This window comes from Echeneis naucrates, chromosome 7 (genome assembly GCF_900963305.1).
Source record: "Echeneis naucrates chromosome 7, fEcheNa1.1, whole genome shotgun sequence".
In the NCBI taxonomy this organism is placed as follows: Eukaryota; Metazoa; Chordata; class Actinopteri; order Carangiformes; family Echeneidae; genus Echeneis; species Echeneis naucrates.
The window spans coordinates 16,344,482-16,363,713 of record NC_042517.1 but is presented as its reverse complement, the minus strand read 5'-3'; the positions used below and the strand labels follow the sequence as shown (position 1 = coordinate 16,363,713).

Genomic DNA, 19,232 nt, shown 5'->3' with positions numbered 1-19,232 from the left:
GGGTGCAAGCATGGTGTTTCTTCTGTTAAATCCCAGCCTAAAAAAAGTATGTCTGTCTATTGGAGAATAAAAAAAAACTTTTTGGTTGGGTGGCCGTGAAGTGCCATAGTGTCTTTATGTGTATGTAGACTCTGTCAGCTGGTCTTTTTATAGAATGGATTGCAGTTATCTGCTGTCACTTTTAGTGTATCTGCATCTGGTGACAGCATGGACATTTCCTTTGATTGATTAATGGCCGTTTACAGCACTGACCAATCAATATTTAAGTAGTTTAAAATATAGGTAACCTTTCTGAAATGTGGCAACAGCATGCTGTTGTGGTTCGTGCCCTGGCCTGCAAGCTCATGGGCATAGGTGCATCATGCATGTAGTTGTGGAATCTGTGTGTCTGTTTGTGCATGTCTCCATACAAGTGTTTGTATTGTTTGTGGAGGAGTGTGCAGCCATCTGAGTTAATTGGAATGTGAGTCAGCTTTCATCTCCACTCCGGTTGAGCTGGGCAGAAGCGGGGGCCCAGCTTTGAGGCAGACCCATGCTGAAAAAAATAAATAAATAAATAAAGAAGGAAAAAAAAGTTAAGAGGACAGGAAAATTATTTGTAGGATAGGTGAAAGTGTGCTTTAGGTGGGGATGTGATTTAAAGAAAAGATATTTGTGCATGTTGACACACAGTGACTAACACAGTGCAACATTGGTCAGTGCATTATGTAAATGTTGGGCCACAGCTTGTGTGAAGCCCTCTGGGATTGTTCAGTTGAGCACAGTTGAGAGGACATTTCTGTATGCAACTTCCATTTCTAAGAAGCTTCTGCAGGCATCAGGGGCACGACTGATGGAGCGCCAGCAAAAGGGGAAAGGCTTTGTCCATTTCCAGATAATAATTAATTAAATAATTTCCAGACATAATTAATACATCTTAATTGCAATTTCCAAAAACGTGGATCATTCTAATCTTCAGGAAGGAGAATTATTTGAAGGACCAGTATATTAGAGAGCATATTTATTTAGGTTTTACTAATGAAGTGACAACTGAGTAAAAAAGAACAAAACGCAAAGCAGCTCTGCTCATTGATTTGCAACATTGCCCATAATGGCCTAGTTCAACCAGAGATAATAAATATAGATTACAATTACTCCTGGTAATAATGTTTCTACAGTCAGTGCTAGTCTAGAGTCAGTAGAGATACTATGCTGTATGTTGTTGTATGTTTGTTTTTTGATTGTATCTTTTTTATTTATTGTTATACGTTGACATATAGTGCTTCACTTTAATGATTTGTGTAGATAATCACTGGGCATAGCTCTAAACAGGGATATTTGTATGACATTGACGTATGTAACAATAATAATATGTATTATCTCACAGTGGACAGTTGATATTTTATAAATTATAATGTAGTTTCCCTTTTTATCGAAGCTAACTATCCTTGCCAAATGTATACACTTAAAAGACATTGTGTAGCTTTCTCTCAAAAAATTATCTCCACATGAATCCACGCTCTGCTACTTAAAATGCTAGATGTTATTATTGCTGAATGTGAACAGATGTATTACGTAACAGTATCTAATACAGTACCTTAGATGGATAACATTTAAAGGGAGTAGTGTTGATTCACCTTAGATGTGGTGAAACCCAAGGCTGCTGGAGACAGCCAGGGCAGGCAGTCCCCACATGGAAGTGTGTCTTTGAGGCCTGGCGTTGGGGAGGTTATTATTCAGTGTCTAGACAAACATAGGTTGAAGGGAAAACCAAGGAAAGCCAGACTGAGAGCACAGTGCTGGCAGAGGTATTTTGGATCCTCAGTTTTCTGGTTTGTATATATGTAGACGGTCATCAGTATATGAACACCTTCACTGTTCTTAATGGAAGTGAAAGAACTTATTTTGCGGAGAAGAATAACAATTTCTCCCATCTAAAAGAATCTGTTTGGCTGCTTGTGATTAAGGTTTAAGGCCTCATAGATTGGGAGGAAGAAAGAGTTCCGCCTGTTCTGGTGTTGAATTTCAGAGCCCCTACGAGGATCAATTCATGACTAAGTGGAATGTATTCCCCACATTCCTGGACAAAGATGGTCTAGAGACCCTATCTATAGTATATACGGGTTTGGGATAGCATAAGTTCCATGTGTGGTTTTGTTGTATGTCAGCATCAGTGATGCTAGCGTCTTCCTTTTTAAGAATTTGTTCATTCAGGAAGCTTTAAATAAGGCTCCCCTCTCGCTTTATTTAAAGCCCACTAAAACTTCACCACAAATCCAGAGCTGTCAGTCAAATTTTAAGGGGGTCACAGTAGTGGAAAGTAACTAAATAAATTTACTCAAGTAATGCACTTCAGCACCAGATTTGAAATACTGGCTTGAATGTTTTCATTATTATGTTCCATCACATTTCTTTATACTTTTATTCTTGGTACATTTATTTTAAGAGTTATTAGGATTAATTAAGATTGAACATTTAACAAAACCTGGAATTACTGCTCAGGGTGATTCACCAGTGTTTAAAACTGCTAATAATAAGTGGATAATGTAGAATTTTGAAAGGACCTTTACTTGTACAGGAAACGTGTTCATCATGCAGCGTTCCTTTTTCATATTAGTGCTTTTATTCAAAGAATCCAAATTCTCCTTCCACCATTTGGGACGTGAAAACCTACAGTAGTTTGAGTAATTTTATTCTTTGTTACAAGGAAAAATTAGGTTATTTCATTGAAAATGAGAAAATGTGTATCCATGTTTTGTTTTCTTTTTTCAGATTGAGTTAAACTATTTCAGGACAGATGGACAGGACAGGAGTGCTGTGACAGTAGAATAAATGTGGGGGTTTATTAGGTTGGATCACTTGAAAACCAGGAATGGAGGAGAGAGCTACCTAAACTCCAGATTTGAAATTTCATATGAAGGTCTAGGTGTAAAACATGTGGCCACCAAAGTACAAATATCTCACCTATGAGTTTAGACCCCCAAGAGCTCTGTCTTATTTATGTTTGCATTCAGACAAAAGGACAGGACAGAGAGGAGCAATTAATTTGAGCCTTTTTCATAGTTGTTCAAGATGAAAATAAATCTGACACAGATTACACTAATCTTATTATAGTAGTAATCAAAGTGAATAACAATCAGTTCATATTAGATGCACTGCCCTCAGGATGTGATAAGCTGACGAGAAATGGAAGTGCAGACACAATGCCTATTTGTGCTTATATGTAATCTCTTGTAGAAACTTGACTCATTGCCTCTAAATATATATCTTGTACATATGGAATATTAGTCATAATCATAGCCCAATAATGTGATTAGTCTCTTGAAATGTCGCCGCTCATCCTGTCCAAACCCTTCAGTGTTTCTGCTGCTTGCTCAGTAGTAAGATAATGGCATTAGCACAATCCTCCTAGCTGCACAGGTTATTTTAGGACTCAGCTGTACAGAACAGACAATCTAATGAAAGTGACAAATGCATCAAGAGAAAAATTAGACCAAATTAAGTGGTGATCTCCCGGTAACCCGGCCCAGTTTGCTTTTTGAGCTCAACCGCCACAGAGCTGGAGTCTCAGTAGTATGTCCAAACTGAAGTGTTTTGTTCTGTTTAAAGCATGGAGACAATCAGGCTGGCGATGAAGGAGACAGACTGAGTCAGTGGGCAGAGTGAGGAAACAATATCTTGTTGGCTCAGACTGACTTTCTCCCCTCCACAAGACCTAGTTGGAGGGCAGGAAAAGAGGGAGAGAGGCTAGAGTTTCATGCACAGCTCTCTTCCCAGCACATAGTTCCTGCTGCTGCTGCATCACTCAGACAGAGATGTCAGGTGTCTCCTCACAACACATTTTAGGGCCTGACAGCTTATATCATCTGAAAACCACAGACAGATGCACTGATGCAAGATGGTGATGATGATGTCAATGCCAGTGTCGTCACATTTCCACTGGGCACCGTCTTAAACAAGCTGGATGCAGCGCATTCGTGTACGCGGATATAGAGACTGCTGTTACGTAACAGACGTGCCAGGCGTTAGGTTGGTAGGTCTGCAGTCATCTTTATCCGGCCGTGAGAGGTAAAAAAAAAAAAAAACGGGAGGGAGGGAGAGAGAGATGGAGCGATCGGAGGGGGCGTACGTCTTCTTCCCGGCCAGCTCATGACCAGAGGGAGCAACCGGGGGAGCCAGGGCGCTGCTGGGTGGACGTGTGCGAGGACAGAGGACCATTTTCACTCTCCATCCTGTTGTCTTGTATAGAGCAAAAAAAAAAAAAAAAAAAAAAAAAACCCTTGAACTTGGCGGACGTCGGCATGTCCTAACCACAGTATCCTGCCGCAGAGAGGAGAGGCCGGCGGAGCGGAGCCGCACCGACCTGCCGCAGGTATGTCGGATGGACTTCAGATAGCAGTTGTGGAGCGACTGCTATGCGGCGACACTTGGCGCAGTAGTAACCAGCGCCTGACGCCTCTCCTGCCTGCCCCCGCGCCGGCAGGTCCTAACAGGCTTTGTTTTGCTATTTCTATTTTCCCGTCGGTTTCACCCGAATTTGGGTTCTCTTTGTCTGCGCTGTTATAGCCGATAAGGGCTAACGTTAGCAGCAGTTTGGGCGCATGTTGTCAGTCGGCTCGCGCCGCCGTAACGCCGTTACTTTTTCTCGACGCTGTCGGTAACTAATGTCAGCTGTTGGTGAAATACCAAGGGGAATCCCGTCTTCATTGAATGTAAGAGTGGATTTAAAACCGCCAAACCAAACACGTTGAAGGTAGGGAAGTTACACGGACACTTCTTTTTGCTAGCGTTACTACCGTGCAGCGTAGTAACGCGTTACAGTTGCTAATGATTACCGAGCTGCTCACGAGCGCCGTTGGAGAGGATCGAACGCAGGACTCGCCTGAGGGAAATACGGCTGTTTATTTGCGCACTTTAGTTTCACTTCACTGAAGACACAACCACCTGGGCAGTTTACGGCTACACCAGATTCACCAGGTTCATTTTCGGTATATTTGTTTCATTCATCTCAACAGGAAACCTAAACGCTCATTTGTATGTTCGTAAAGTGATCATAAATACCAGCACTGTAGCCAGAAAGCAACAAGTGGATTCCTCCATTTGGAGGACTCCGCTTACAGGTGCGCGCAACGTGTTGTATTTGTGTGCTTACGAGGTTTTGCCCAGCCCTAAACAAGTAAAAGGAAGGTTATGGGTCCTCAGAGGACCCAAGTCCACCTGTTCCTCATCAGGGTTTGGACGCATCCAGCGGAGGGGGAAAGCAAAAGAGCGGCGAAACCGAGCCAAGGCGCACAGACGGGAGGCTGCACAGGGCCGTCAGAGTGATTCAAAGTGCTACTGGATATAAGGCAGAGGCAGGGCCCTGCCAGAGGACTTAAATTCAAAAGACAAACAACATACTCTGACTCACTGACAAGAGAAAATGGCTGTATCCTCCTCTAAAGAAGCTCCCGAAAGATTTATCAGCTGCTTTGGTACAATTTTGTTTTGGCGAAGGGGGGTTTTGGAAAAACAGAAGATGATCCATGAAGGCATCCCTCAGAAATGAGTAGTATTTAAATGGCTTATTTTTCTGGATTATGTTTTGAAAAAAAAAAAAATCTATTAATCACTCACACTTCGAACCAGATGGTTTTCAAACAGGCAGAAACTTTAAATAAGACTTTCCAGCTGTCATGTATCATTGCCCAGAACAGATAGTCCTGTTCAGAGTAGTGGAAAATCAAGCATAACTCAAGACTCTAGTATATCAATGAAGCACAAACCCACTTACCACTAGACACATCTGCTATTAAACCCTTTTATGGCTGTGGGTATAACAAGCAGTCTAGTAAATCCATTATCACAGCACTGTAAATATCTCCAGGGCCAGTCAAACACAATGTAATACCATATGCTTATAAACATACAATTTGTTGTACAAATGCAGTGGTTGTGACACAATAGTAGTAAACACAGCAGTCATTTTATTGCATATATGAGTATTGGGTTGAAATGGAGTTGTGGTTAACTGCAGGCACACAGTTTATGACTTGTGATGGCTCTAATCCGTTTTCCTGAAAGTGTTTTGTGGCCTGACATGGTTTAGCAGCTGTCTCAATCCTTCACCAGATCTGCTATCTGTGTGTTGCTGGGAATGTGTAAATGCTAATTTGAAGATATGCATGCACAGTGCTAATCATTCACCAAATCTTTGGTAAAACTTATATCCATGGTCATCTTCTATATTTAAATATTTATGCCATGCATGTGTTTATGCGCAGACAGCTGTTTCTGTTTAAATTTTTGCTGTACGTGTGTATGTGTGTGGTCGGGCGAAAGTTAAAATGCCTCACCCCTTGGCGCTGACCTTCAACCTTTGATCTGTGGCACAAATGAAGGCAGACCATCAGTCAAAGGCGTTGTGAGGCTCAGCACTTTTAAGCTGGATATCCGTTTCAGTTGGGGATCAAAAGCATCTGCGATTGGTTCTGGAGCTTCCTCTCTCTGTGTAGCGTGACCTGTCTGTGTGGCGGGTCACTCCTTTGCAGTTTTGATAGCCCCCCAGGTAGTGGAGCACTACGAGAGAGGCATCCTTAACAGTTACATTTGTGAGCAGCTAAATGGACAGCTTTAGTCTGATCTAATTTTTAGAAGTTGGGTGGAAACTTCTTGGAATGCATGCCAACAAGTTCTATATCTCTTCATTTTTTCATTTACATATATTTTATTTAAGCATAATAGATACTGACGAGTATGTATTATCATGACTGTTTTATTTGATTCATTTTTAGCGTGATGGTGAACAAGAAAGTTCTGGGGAACAAGAAAGTTCTGGGGAACTGTTTGTTGTCCATATGTTATTTCAAGGTGTGGAATTTTTAACGGTCAAACCAGCCACCTCCCCAACCACTTGCATACCAACATAACCACACATACTCCCTCACCCATTTCTCCCCCTTCTCTGTTTCTCTGTGTCTTGTGTCTGCACACAAATCCACTAACATAAACTGCTTCCCAGTTTCACCTTTGCCCCTTTAGAGTGCAGTAAAAGTGTCCATCCTGGGGGGACCCTGGTACTGTATCCTTCTCACCTTGTAATATGGTTATTCAGTTTGATTTTTTTCTTTTTTGGAACTTCATCCCAATCTCCCACTAATCCCTGGTTTGACTTTTAAATCCTGTTTGTAAGTGAGTCAGGTTAACAGTGGATATTATAATGCAACTCAGGTATTGGACAGTCAGTCAAAAAAACTACCTTGCGGTAACACACAGATTCATTCTGTGATCGGTAATCGATATTGGCAGATACTGATTCCAGTAATCTGCAATTGGTCCAAAAGGCTGAGCATTCTTAGTCAAAGCTATGCTTATGTTCATATCTTATTTTGAGAAATATTAACTTGCTTTTGTGCTGAAACCTTGGCTCATTTAACTAGAGAAATTGTGGATAATCTTAGCCTAAATGAAATCTAATCACATTGTATCTGGCTGAGATCTTCTCAGACAACCACTGTGGTCTTTAAGTAGTTGACAGTTTTCAACACTGCTCCTCAGACATATTTTGGTCTAAGGACTCATTTTGGTTATCCATCACCAAACACTACTGGGACTCAACAGCCATTGCCAATAGAGGGAAGTGTTGACTAGACCAGTCTTTGTTGAAAAGACACAGATCCTTCTGTCTCTCAATGGATTTTTAAGTATGACCCCCAAATTAATGGAAATTTTGCCCTGGGAGATTGTATTTGGCAGCAAGAGAGAGAACATTTTCAAGGATGACAGAAACTCTCCGCAAACTTGGCTGCAAACTCCACCCTATCTGCCTAGCTCCACATGACAAGTGACATTAGTTAGTCATATTAGTACATCAGTGTAGACATTACATCACTAGTATAACAATAAATAACATCTGCTGTGGTGCTGAGTAATGTGATTGTATGACCATCAGGTCTATACTGTGTGCAATGAGTTTATGGTAATCTTCAGATTGTTGCTTGCTGCTGTACTATTGGATATTCTCCATGGGCATTTCCTGCTCTGGATAAAGAACATATTGTGTAAGAAAGGGTGACGACATCCACACAACATGCACAGCCCAGTGCAAATGAAACACAGAATGATCTGTCCCCTTGCCCCGAGGGGTTGAATGTGATAAAAATACATCCATCTGCCTTCTCTCCCTCTACAGTCATAGGGGTGCATGCTGTCTTATTTGTGAGCGTGTACTGTATGTCGGTAATTTACTCGGTGTTGAACAGGATGTAGGATATTTGGAAGTGTTATGGTTGGGTGAGAAAATGCAGATCTTTTTTCAAAAGCCAAACACTAAACCAGGTGATTACACCAATCCAGTCTTTGTAGTGTTTGGTAAGAAATGAAATCTAAAAAGCCTGTTCTCGATCTTTAACTCAGACTTCTTAGACGAGCTGGCAGTCAGCTTCCAGTCAGCTCAATTTGTCATACTCCAGTGGAAACTTGTAGTAGTGTTGTAGAGACTTGTTTCACCCAGTGAAGAAAAACATTTTGAGGGACCACTGCTGTGTGTATGTGCTTATGGCCAGCGTGCAGATTAAATTAATGACAGAATTTCGAATGTAGCAGCAGAGTGTTTCTCTCCGCTCACTACAGTTTATTTGCCCAAATGCCTTTTAATCACTCCTGCCTACCTTTAGAGACACAGGCTGATACACGTTGGATTACTTTGGGTCAAGATATAAGCATGTTTCTGAAAAGCTGTTTCAGCTTTCAATTGTCAGTTTGTTTATATCCTGCTGCACCTGCCAGTTAAGTTAAGAGCAAAGATGAGGAAGGCTCAGTTTTTCCACATGACATCTTAGACAGATTGCCACATCTCCACTTGGACCACAACAGATCTGATAATCCCAAAACATAGTTTCCTCATTACTCTTCTGCTCTTTCTCAAATATTCCGCTTTTGCCAAATTCTGGGAACTAATCGATCCATCCTCTCCACATCCAACTTGCAGCCTGCGCCGCTTCCCTCAATCCTAAATTTGTCACAGATCCCCTCCCTTCACCATGCCCATGACTGTCAGCTGCATTACCATCATTTCGCCTCTTCCACCTTATTTGCCCTACCATCTCAATCTATTTACTCATCCTCTCCATCATCCTCTCCATGCTCCTCTTGGCCATTTCCACACTCTTAGATCCGTCGCCTCCTTTTTCGACTTATCTTTCTTCCTTTGGGGCTTTATTTCATCCATCAACCAAAATCATGATGTAGGCGTGTGTTTAAGTAACTCCAGTTAAACGTAAGGGAGGCATAAGGAAAGCAAAGAAAGGGGGTTAAAAACAGGGATTAATCAGGGATTGGATTCCCTGACAGCCGACTAGACCAAGAGCAGAAGGTGTGTCTGAGACAGGAAAGAAAATAAACATTGAGGCTTCTGTAGTGGGCGAATTTTAGCTATATCCCCACTTATATTCATATGAAGAGAATGGCAGCTTTTCTCTACAGCCACTTCACTAGCACCTAGTAATCAGGGTAATAAAACATGGATAAATACAAGACATGCTTAAATGCATGCAGAGACTGTATTTGTTGTGCACTAAATTTCCTCACATACCTTCAGTGTGCTCTGTGACTTCCTGCTTTGTGACTGACTCCTTGTGTACACATACACACACAGTTTAAACCCAATTTTCCACACACTCACACAAATCGGTCACATTTTGCAGTTTTCATGGTACATATACCAACCATAGCATGCAGCTGCAGAAATATCTTGGGAGAGTAAGATGTCACAGCTGTGAATGAGCTCTAGGTTAGTCATAGGGAGCAGAATCACTTCTCCCCGTCTCCTCCCAGTGTTTCAGGCAGAAGTTTCTGTATGATCCTGATTCTGCTCCCAGAGGTTATCGCCCACTATGAGTCATTGGTATGGATAAGTGTGAACAAGGGAGGTTTAAGCAAGTTAGAGGCTGAAACAGTAAAAGAAAACAGGTGCCTGTCAGATAAGAAGTGCATGTTGAGGAGACGCAATTTACAGCTGTTTAACTCGATGACTTGTATGATTGTGTAATCTACCAGAGCCTGAGGGTTTCTACATGTCACCACACTCAGTGTTACAGCTGCCAGTTCCTGGCATTTGTGTAGAACCAGCATAAAAGGGAAGAGGAGAAACGAAAGTGATATTCTTCCAAAGAACATTATATGACAGAGTGGTAAAAGTTAATGTGTCTGTCTACCACTGAATGAAACCATTTGTGACTTCGATTGGTTTTTACCTCATTCATTATGACAACACATCTTATATAACTTTCAAGTTGAATTCTTGCCTTTGTGTTTGTCTCTGTGCCTGAAATAATATACCTGACCACACCCTCTGTGTGCCCTGGTGTCATGCTGCTTAAACCCATGGGAGTTTCATTGTACTTTCTCTCCAAATAAGCACAGCAGTGCTGCAGTATACTTACCTAAAATTAAACACAATTACAAATTGTTAGAGATAACTAATTTCATGAATTACATTTTTGGGAACCATAGAACATTTCTACCACATAGCCAAACATTCTGCAATGGACTCAAGCTTCTTCAGCTGAGCTGAATTCACAATAGCTGTCTTAACTGGATTTCGCCTGTGCAATATAATGTTTACACATCTACTTTATGTTTCTATGTGTAGTTCAGCCAATTATATCAGATTTACAAAATGTCTGTTTTTGTCTTTTAGAAGAAGCACAGACAAAGGATGGAGTGACAGACACAGAGACGGGCAGAGGGACCAGTCACTGCTCATCACTAGAGGCAGATCATGGCTCCCATCTCCTTCCTTTTCTTGGGCTTCTTCCTCTCCCTCCTCCATTGTTTAGATGCACAGACCACCCTTGGCTCCTCCTCCGCCCTGGATCTGCCCAGTAATGCTTCACCTCTACCAACCAAGCAAACTGTTCAGTTCTGGCCCTCTTTACCTCCCAGAGGACGTAGTGATGTGCCTGTCAGAGCTACAGCCCGGGATCGGCTGACAAATACAAATGCAGTGCAGCAGGGGCAAAGAATGACCCGTCCTACAGCACAGTCCGCTCCTTCTTTTATATCTACCGTCTCTATGAAGAACCTCAGCAGCAGGCCTGTTTTAACCCAGCCAACTGCCTCCAGGCCTCGGACTGACACAGCTAGTTTAGTTTTCAGCAGGGCTTTTGGAAAGGGAGAGGCTACTACAAAAGGCTCTCTCTACACCACTCTACATCTCCTGACTTTATCCTCTGCTGCTGTTGCTGAGCCAGCAGGTGGCAAGGCAGTGACAGCAGGCAAAACAGAGGAGGAATCGGTCAAAGAGTCAGAGGACGGTTATTCACAGGGGTTAGGCTCAGGTAGTACTCCAACAGCAGAGGAGGAATTACCTGTTCCCCTACCAACATTTGCAGATGAAATGGCACAGTATCGGCCACAGGCACAGACAGCAATATCTAAACCTTCTGACGTGAAGACACCACGAACAGACAGTCAGACTATAGAGCCTCAATTGTTTGCTCTCACAGAAGCCAGTAAAATCTCAACAACAAAACAGACTGAGAGAGCCACACCATCCCCTGTGGTAACACAAGCAACAGCTCGGTCTGTATTAACAGGTGAGAAATCTGACATGTTGGAGTAAATCTTTTGCTATGTTGTAATATGCCATATGCTTTCAATTGTTTTAACCATATCTTTTCAACTATATTTTAGGTGAACTGACGGTATATACCCCTCCAAAAGAAAGGGTTCCTCCAAAGCAAGACTCTGCCGTGATGACTACCACCACAGGTTCTACAGATAAACAGCCACAGGCTTCAGAACTTCCACTTACTAACCAGACCCAAAAAAGTTCACCTTCAAACACCACAACACCACGAGTGACAACCGCATCTACTACTACACAGGAGGCTGTTAAAACATCATCAAAAGCATCAAATCAGCCCAATAATACAGCAAAAGAAGGAAGGAATACAGCCAACACAACAGCACAGACATCAAAGCCAGGTAAGAGAGAGTATTGTGTTTCATAGCTAACCAGTTTTAGACTCTTCCAAAATCCAAAATGAAATCATTTGTGCAGCTAGGACCTTTTTACTGGAAGAATCTGGAAAAAGCTTCAAAGGGGGAAAAAAATCAGAGACACTTTTCCATGGAAAGAAGGGCAGTAGAGTGCAGTAGACACAGCAAAAGAAAAGTGAATGAGTAAGACATTTGGGGGGGGGGGGGGGGGGGGTCTGAAAAAGAGACTATTGGGACAGATGAGAGAGTAGACAAGGTGGGTGAAAGTGTGGTAGAAGGAAGGTACAGGCGTAGAAATGCAGGGAGTGAAGAAAGTAATGAAAACCAGATGCAGAGAGAACGGGGTGAAGGGAGGGGAGAAAAGTAAATGGAAAAGGGAAAGCATGACACATGGGACGCATGGGCCAGTCTCTTGGATACCATCAGAACAACATCGTGCTAACTTTTAAACTCTCCTGCCCTGTGAGCACGTCCTTGGTATCCAAGTCGGTTCCTTGGCAGGCCATTGAAAGAATTAACACTCTCCATTTGATCATAAGTTCCCATTTGTACGATATGTGTCTGTGTGTGTGTGTGTGTATATGTATGTATATGTGTGTGTCTGTGTGTGTGTGTGTGTGTGTGTGTGTGTGTGTGTGTGTATGTATGTATGTGTATGTGTGTGTTGTATTTCCTGTGAAATGGAGCAGGATATTTAGTCAGTTTGCTGCAGCATGTGGACATTTAGAGCAGTATGGGCAGAGAAAAAACTAAAGGGTAAGTTTAAGTGTATCCAGCTGTGAAATGTGATCAGCACATCTGGAATTTGTCGGGATCTTGCTCCTGTAAGAAAAAAACTTTGTGGGCAGGAAGTAAAACATGATTTTATGTAAATAAATGAGTGTATCTGTGATCTGTATGCAATACCAGTCCATGTGAGTCAAAGAACGCTATATATTAATGTGTGTATGCATGTGCGTCTGTGTTAGTGAGGGAGAGGAGTAACACATGCTGGAATGAGTCATTAGTCACAGTGTCAGCTTTATAGGTGTCTTTTAAAGGGTGACGACCTCCTTTGTCTGCCAAGTTCCTGGTGGATTAAGTGTTTCAGGACTGATCATTTTATTCCACCATCTATCAAGTGAAATGTGTATGAATCAAATAATTCCTTAAAAACAAATCCAAGCACCACTACAATGCATCTGTTCCTCTGTGCCCTGTCAGGCACTGTTCTAATTTGGAGCATGCTTTTTAAACATTTTCTGAAATGATTGCATTTAGTTGTACTTTTTTTCACATAATCTCATTGTGCTGATTTAGCTCCAGTATGTCATGCTGGCTTATGCTATTACTGTCACAGCTGAGTAGCTCAAAAAAAGGCAACAAAGAGACAGAGATCCTTATGATCAGTGAGTTTTTGATTTATACTACAAATTGTACAGAGATTTATAGATGTATTATAACACTCTGCTTTAGTATGTAATTAAGATGTTCTGGTAAAAATATATAATCTAAACCAAATAATTACTGCTGTTTTTCAGAGGATATTTGCTCAGCAAATGATTTCGTTATGAATGTAATGAAGATGAAGTGGTGTCATGATTATGAAGTCATACTGTGCATATTTTGATTTCTTCTTGTTTTATTGTGCTAAATTGTTTTCTAAATTACTCAAACATGTAGACATTCTCCTCTCCCCATATATGTGTGTGTGTATGTTAGTTTGCATTATGTGTTCTATGTTTGCTTCTATATGCACAAATGAATCATGTTAATGTTTTAATCTGTTGCAAAACACAAATTTGACGCAATTTTAATTGATGTTATTGACACTGTAAGTTGTATGTAGACCTTGGACAAAGTGTCTGATTTAAGGTATTAACAACCACTGGCTCATGATTTTGATGGTGAGCTACACCCCCCTAGTGGCTCTGACTGTTCCTATAACATTTTAATTTAACATTTTTTCAATACCTGTTTTTCCTTTTCCAGGAATGTCTTCTTTTCTTACCACTCGGGTTGTTCCAGTCACCCAAACGAGGTTTAGCCCCACCTTCCAGACAGGCAACCGCTCCATTCTACTGGGACATCCTCAACAAGCTCCCCACTCAACATCTTATCCAGCTCCTGCACCCAGTGTCAATCCCTCCCCTAATGGCACTCTTCTCTACTGGGGTGACCTAAGCCGAACGCTGGCTTTTGCCTGGGAGCTGCATGTCTATGGCTCAGCAAGTCTCTTCCTCCTCCTGTTTGCAGGAGCAGCCCTGGGCCTCACCTTGTCCCCTGGCACCAACTGTCCTCACCGGGGTGCGCTTGCGCTCGCCAATGCGCTCTTGTTTCTGGCTGGAGGCCTCAGGGCAGCTCTCTTTCTAATTGACCCCTACGGCACACGGAAATTGATTCCTCGCCCTGCAGTCACAGCCATCTACAACTTACCTCTACATCTCCTGGTGTGGACACATGCTGCCCTGGCATTGCTGGCTTTGAGGGTAGCAGGGATTAGTGTGTTGCCGTCAAATATGGAGCGCCCCCCTCTGGTGGCCGTGCTGGCTGTGCTGCAGTGTACCCTGCTGCTGGCAGCTGATATGCTTTCTCCAGCCCTCTCCCCTGTAGTGCCTGTCACTCTTCAGGTCCTGTCCCTGTGCTGGGGGCTTGCTATCTGTCTTGGCTTCCTGTGTTACGTCTTTCCACGCATACGCTGTCCTCCCATTCCCCAGCCTGGAGTCCCTGAAGAGAGCAGAAGGAAGGCCTGGGCAGGAAGTGGAAGGATAGGTCTTATTCTGGGGAGAGTGCTGGCAGTGTGTGCAGTTATTGGGGCACTGTGCTGTGGGCTGCATGTTCACGCCACCTTGTGGCTCTATGGACTGATTGGAGACTGGACACGCTTCAACTGGGGATGGTGGCTTGTTCACTTCTGGGCTCGGCTGCTGGAGCTTGCCTGGGGATTTTCCCTCTTACTGCTGGGTTCGTGGGCTTTCTGGAGGCCTCAAAGTTGCCAGGGAACAGAGGAGGGCGGAGCTGATCGTAGAGCAGGAGGAGACCTGCCATCACCTGGCCAATCTGCTGGGTCCATTCAAAGACACACCTGCTGGTCCAAGATAGTCCAGAGCTTGAGAGGGAGGCCTTGCAGAAAGTCTGAAAGTAACGGGGTGGGAGGAGGAGCAGGGGAGGTGCCTAACAATTGGGCTGGCCAGGAACGTTCTGGAGCTGACATCAGTAAAAGTCTGATCAGGAACCAAAACCATGAGCAGCCCCCCGCTCAGCTACGCTGCGTTAAAGACAGCAATAGGGGACGCAACCATAGAGGCCACTCTGCCGAAAGAGGCATATTGGAAGGCTCCACAGGCTCCCTGCTTCGACTGCAGACGCTAGGCCGGCCTCCACAGCGCTCAGTGAGTGGCAGCCTGGATCAGGAGAGGGACACTTCCCTCTCTCTATATGAGTTTGATCTTCGGCCCCCTTCTCCGATTGACCTAACCCGCAGCATTGATGAAGCCCTGCACAGGGAACACCTACTCGGTGGAGGCAGCCTGTTTCATCCTTTGAACCAACCCTCACAGTCCCCCTCCCAGGGCTCAGGGGTCAGTCAGGGACCCTGGCTCCGAAGGAACAGTGATCCTCAAATGCTTTCTGAAAGTAGTGAGGCCCCAACAGAGTCGTCCATGCCTCTGGGGGGCAGCATACTCAGCAGTGTGCCCAGCAGACAGGTAACTGCTCCCCCCACACCATCTCATCAGGGTCACAGGTGGGCTGGGAGCGGGATGGGTAGTGTTCCTTCATCAGTGTCCTGCCCCGTGTCACTTCGTCCCTCTAGAACATCAACAGGACATTTGGGGGAGGATGGAGTGGACGACACACGGCCCTTCATCACACCAGACTCAGAGAGGGTGCGGGGAAGGGCCGGGAGGCCAGTGGGGTCACGAAGCTACCTGGAGGTCAGCCGAAATGATGACTCTGCCAGTGTCAGCAGTGAAATTATTGACCTATGAACAAAACCTTGGACACGAGGACCAACGACAGCACATTATCTATACCAATTTGAACAAAATACTGTTCCAAAGTTCCAAAATCTGATCATTCCACTGGTTTTTATGAATGATTTTTAGAGGGGAAAGTCAGGGTATCTGGGTGATGAACTTCAAGAGAATCACCTAGTTGCCTTTCACCTTGTTAAATGACTCAGCAGCTGTGTTTGTGGAACAGATATGGTATTTCCTTTACTCTGAGAGTAAAACTGAGAGATAGAGCACAGATAAACACCACACACACACCCATAGCTGTCCATCTCATGCTTATGCACACATAATCTCCCTCCCTCCTGTTTTTATTCCTAACACCCACAGCAACACTGACACAACTTAAAGTACATCCATACCATACATTTCAGCTCTTTACCATAACCATAACTGTAACATAATGTAAGAAATCTTTGAATAGATTGTGGTAATTAATTTCTATATCTCAAGACATACCTAGCACCATTTAGAGTTTCAACAAGGTCAGTGGGGTTCTCCGAGTCTCCCCATTTCTGTTGTCTCTGTGAAAAAAAAGTCTGCTTGTCAAACAGTCATGAATATCGTTGTTTTCATAGCTTATTAGCTGCTTTCCATAATTCAGTTTGCTTTGAGAAGTAAATATGTGCCATACAAGACCTTGGTTGTTTCTGTGCTATTTGCATTAGTTCTATAACCCCATTATTTGGGTTAAGTCTCTATAGCGTCTTACAAGTATCATAGTGACTCAACTATGGATTGCTCCTGCTAAGCTCTTAACACGCTGCCACTGTTGTTGTTGTGCAGTCTGCCTTGAAGGTTGATGTGAAGCTGATTATATAAAGAGGCAGCAACAAACAATAAACCAGGACATTCAGTCACATGCTTGCGTGATGAAACGGTTGCCATGGCTTGTCAGTTTAAAAAAAAAAAAAATTTCAGCAATTCAAATGTGAGGTTAGAGCAATTCATGAAGGCTTTTGCCATTAAGCCGTCAAAAATGATGTACAACTGATGGCATTTTTACAAAATATTACACACAGTCACGATCAGTAATAGTCACAGTGAGTCTATTCAATCTCTTATCTAATTAAATGCTGTACAGCTTTGCAAGGCTGCAACATACACGTCTGGCTTGGCATGAACCACAACTCGCATATCTAACTCAATAACTGAGCACTTAACTGTAAGCCTGAGCACTAAGCTGAAGTATTTTATTACTCAAGAGGAAAATATCTTTCAAATATATAATGCATAAACACTAATGTAAATACTGTTATTTTTGATGTTCATGAAATGAGACGTATTTGAAACGTAGTCCTGGTTGTAGTACTGTGAAAGACAATCTAAAGTGGTATTGCATATGTGTCAGAGCTGTGCAGACAGACTCATCGGATTGTGGCCTAATGAGGACACGCAGAGCTGTGACAGTTGATACTTGAAAGTCAAGGACTTTCTGGGCTGAACTCAGGATTGTAATAATGACGCTGAAAAAAAAAAACAAAAAAAAAACAAAAAAACAGGATTTTTATTTCTAATTAGTTTTTTGTTTGTTTGCTTTTGTTTTAAATCAACAAATGATGACAAAGGCATTTGAAAGCAATGAACAAAGCAAATACCCTATTAAGTGTATTAATTCACTTGAAACTTTTTTTTGTGGTCCTGAAAGTAGCCTTGTTGGTCCTATAGTCTTATATCTCCCAAGTTTTATTGAAACATTTCATTCTCGTTGCTGTAAAACTGAGACTTGCTGTCACAGATTGATTACTCGAATGCTGTCTAGGGATGCTGTTCTGAATACGTTGTAATGAAGTTGGAGTTTTCCAAAGTGGATAAGGATGCTTTCAGAATAAAGCTGTTCCTGTTTAGATCCAGCCCATGATTAATTTTCCAGTTACCTCAGGGTGACATTCGGTACCTCCCAGTGATGTGAGACATTTTGACTTGTTTAGTATTTACAGTTCAATAGCCTTGTGTTGTTGTCATTCCAATAAATCTCGAAGACTTCATTGTACCCACTGTTACCTCTTTGATATCATGACGAGGTTGGTTCCTCCAACACTTGTAGTGTTGCCCCCCCCAAAAGCAGTATGTGCCATAGAAAATGTACACCCCCACTGTGTAGTCACAGTGCACAAGTATAGTGTTTGTTTGAACCATTTATTTTGCTCATTGAACATTGATTTATTGTATTTCTTGCTGCATTGTGTCTGGATTCAAAATAAAAGTATGAACATTTGTTTTGGACTCTGTGTGACAATGTTAACTAATTTCCTGTTGATTTTTTTTTTTTTTTTTTTTTTTACTTCCTTTCATTGCCTTTTCGTCGCCCTCCAGCAGGCGTGGACAGCGATGAAGTAAATTTATTTGAGTACTGTACTTGAGTTATATATAAATGATTAAAGTATTAACATGCATGACTGTGGGAACATTTTGCTGTTACTTGTGTAACAGAGTTAAAATACAAAATTAGCTCATTTGCCATCATCATACAGCTAATATAACTGAGGGTCCCTGAATGCAACACCCGGGTGGCCTAAGTTCGTGCACCCCTGCTAAGTGTGCAATTTATGAGCTCCAGCCTTACTTTTCTATTAATTCTCTTAATTTAATAATTAAGGAGCAGTTTATGGTACCGTTTATGAAAAATATAGCTCCAGAATGGCCGAGCATGTCGTGTTTCATCAATCCGTGTGCCAAATGCAGAGAATAAATGGCGGGTTTAGCCAAAGAGACGTAATCGTCCTTTGTGTAATCATACAATGGAAGAGAGTGAGAGTACACAACCGCTACAATTTCAGTTTAACAGAGCAGGGGCCTCATTTATATTTATTATTTTTATTTTTATTAACTGCGTAGGATCGTCACTAAAATGTACGTACGGCCAAAAGCCACGGGTCACAGTCATGATGAACTTATGTAGTCATTCCGACTTCTGCACCTGTGAAGCTTCTTTGGTTGCTTTGGATTTATGTCTAGGAACATTGTGATCGTCAGATTGCTTAGGGGTGCGCACACTCTCCTGTCAAGTCTGTTTTTTATAGATCACAACCTTCAGGGTTTGAATTACGCAGTGGCCCTCGAGGGAGCCCTATTTTACGGTGTGCAGTGTGACTTGCCAACCAAATGCGCATGCGCATATCTCTATCCAGTGTCTGCCAATGTAGCCTGCTTTTTTGCTTTTTTGCCTCCTATCCAGCAGGAGTCAGTCACAAAACATATATTACATGGACACAATAAACACAGTGACTAAGTTCTGCATGAGAAGATGTGTATTTAATTTGCGAAATCAAAAATATA

The 19,232-nt window shown here is 42.5% G+C and overlaps 1 protein-coding gene across 1 annotated transcript; it reads left to right on the top strand.

Moving 5' to 3' along the window:
• The first annotated feature begins 4,066 nt into the window (after positions 1-4,066).
• LOC115046388 (proline-rich transmembrane protein 3) lies at positions 4,067-18,172 on the top strand. Its single transcript, XM_029506716.1, has 4 exons — positions 4,067-4,351; positions 10,658-11,555; positions 11,653-11,946; positions 13,933-18,172. Exons 2-4 carry the CDS (start codon positions 10,739-10,741, stop codon positions 15,927-15,929), a joined length of 3,108 nt encoding a protein of 1,035 aa, XP_029362576.1. The 5' UTR covers positions 4,067-4,351; positions 10,658-10,738; the 3' UTR covers positions 15,930-18,172.
• Positions 18,173-19,232: the final 1,060 nt, after the last annotated feature.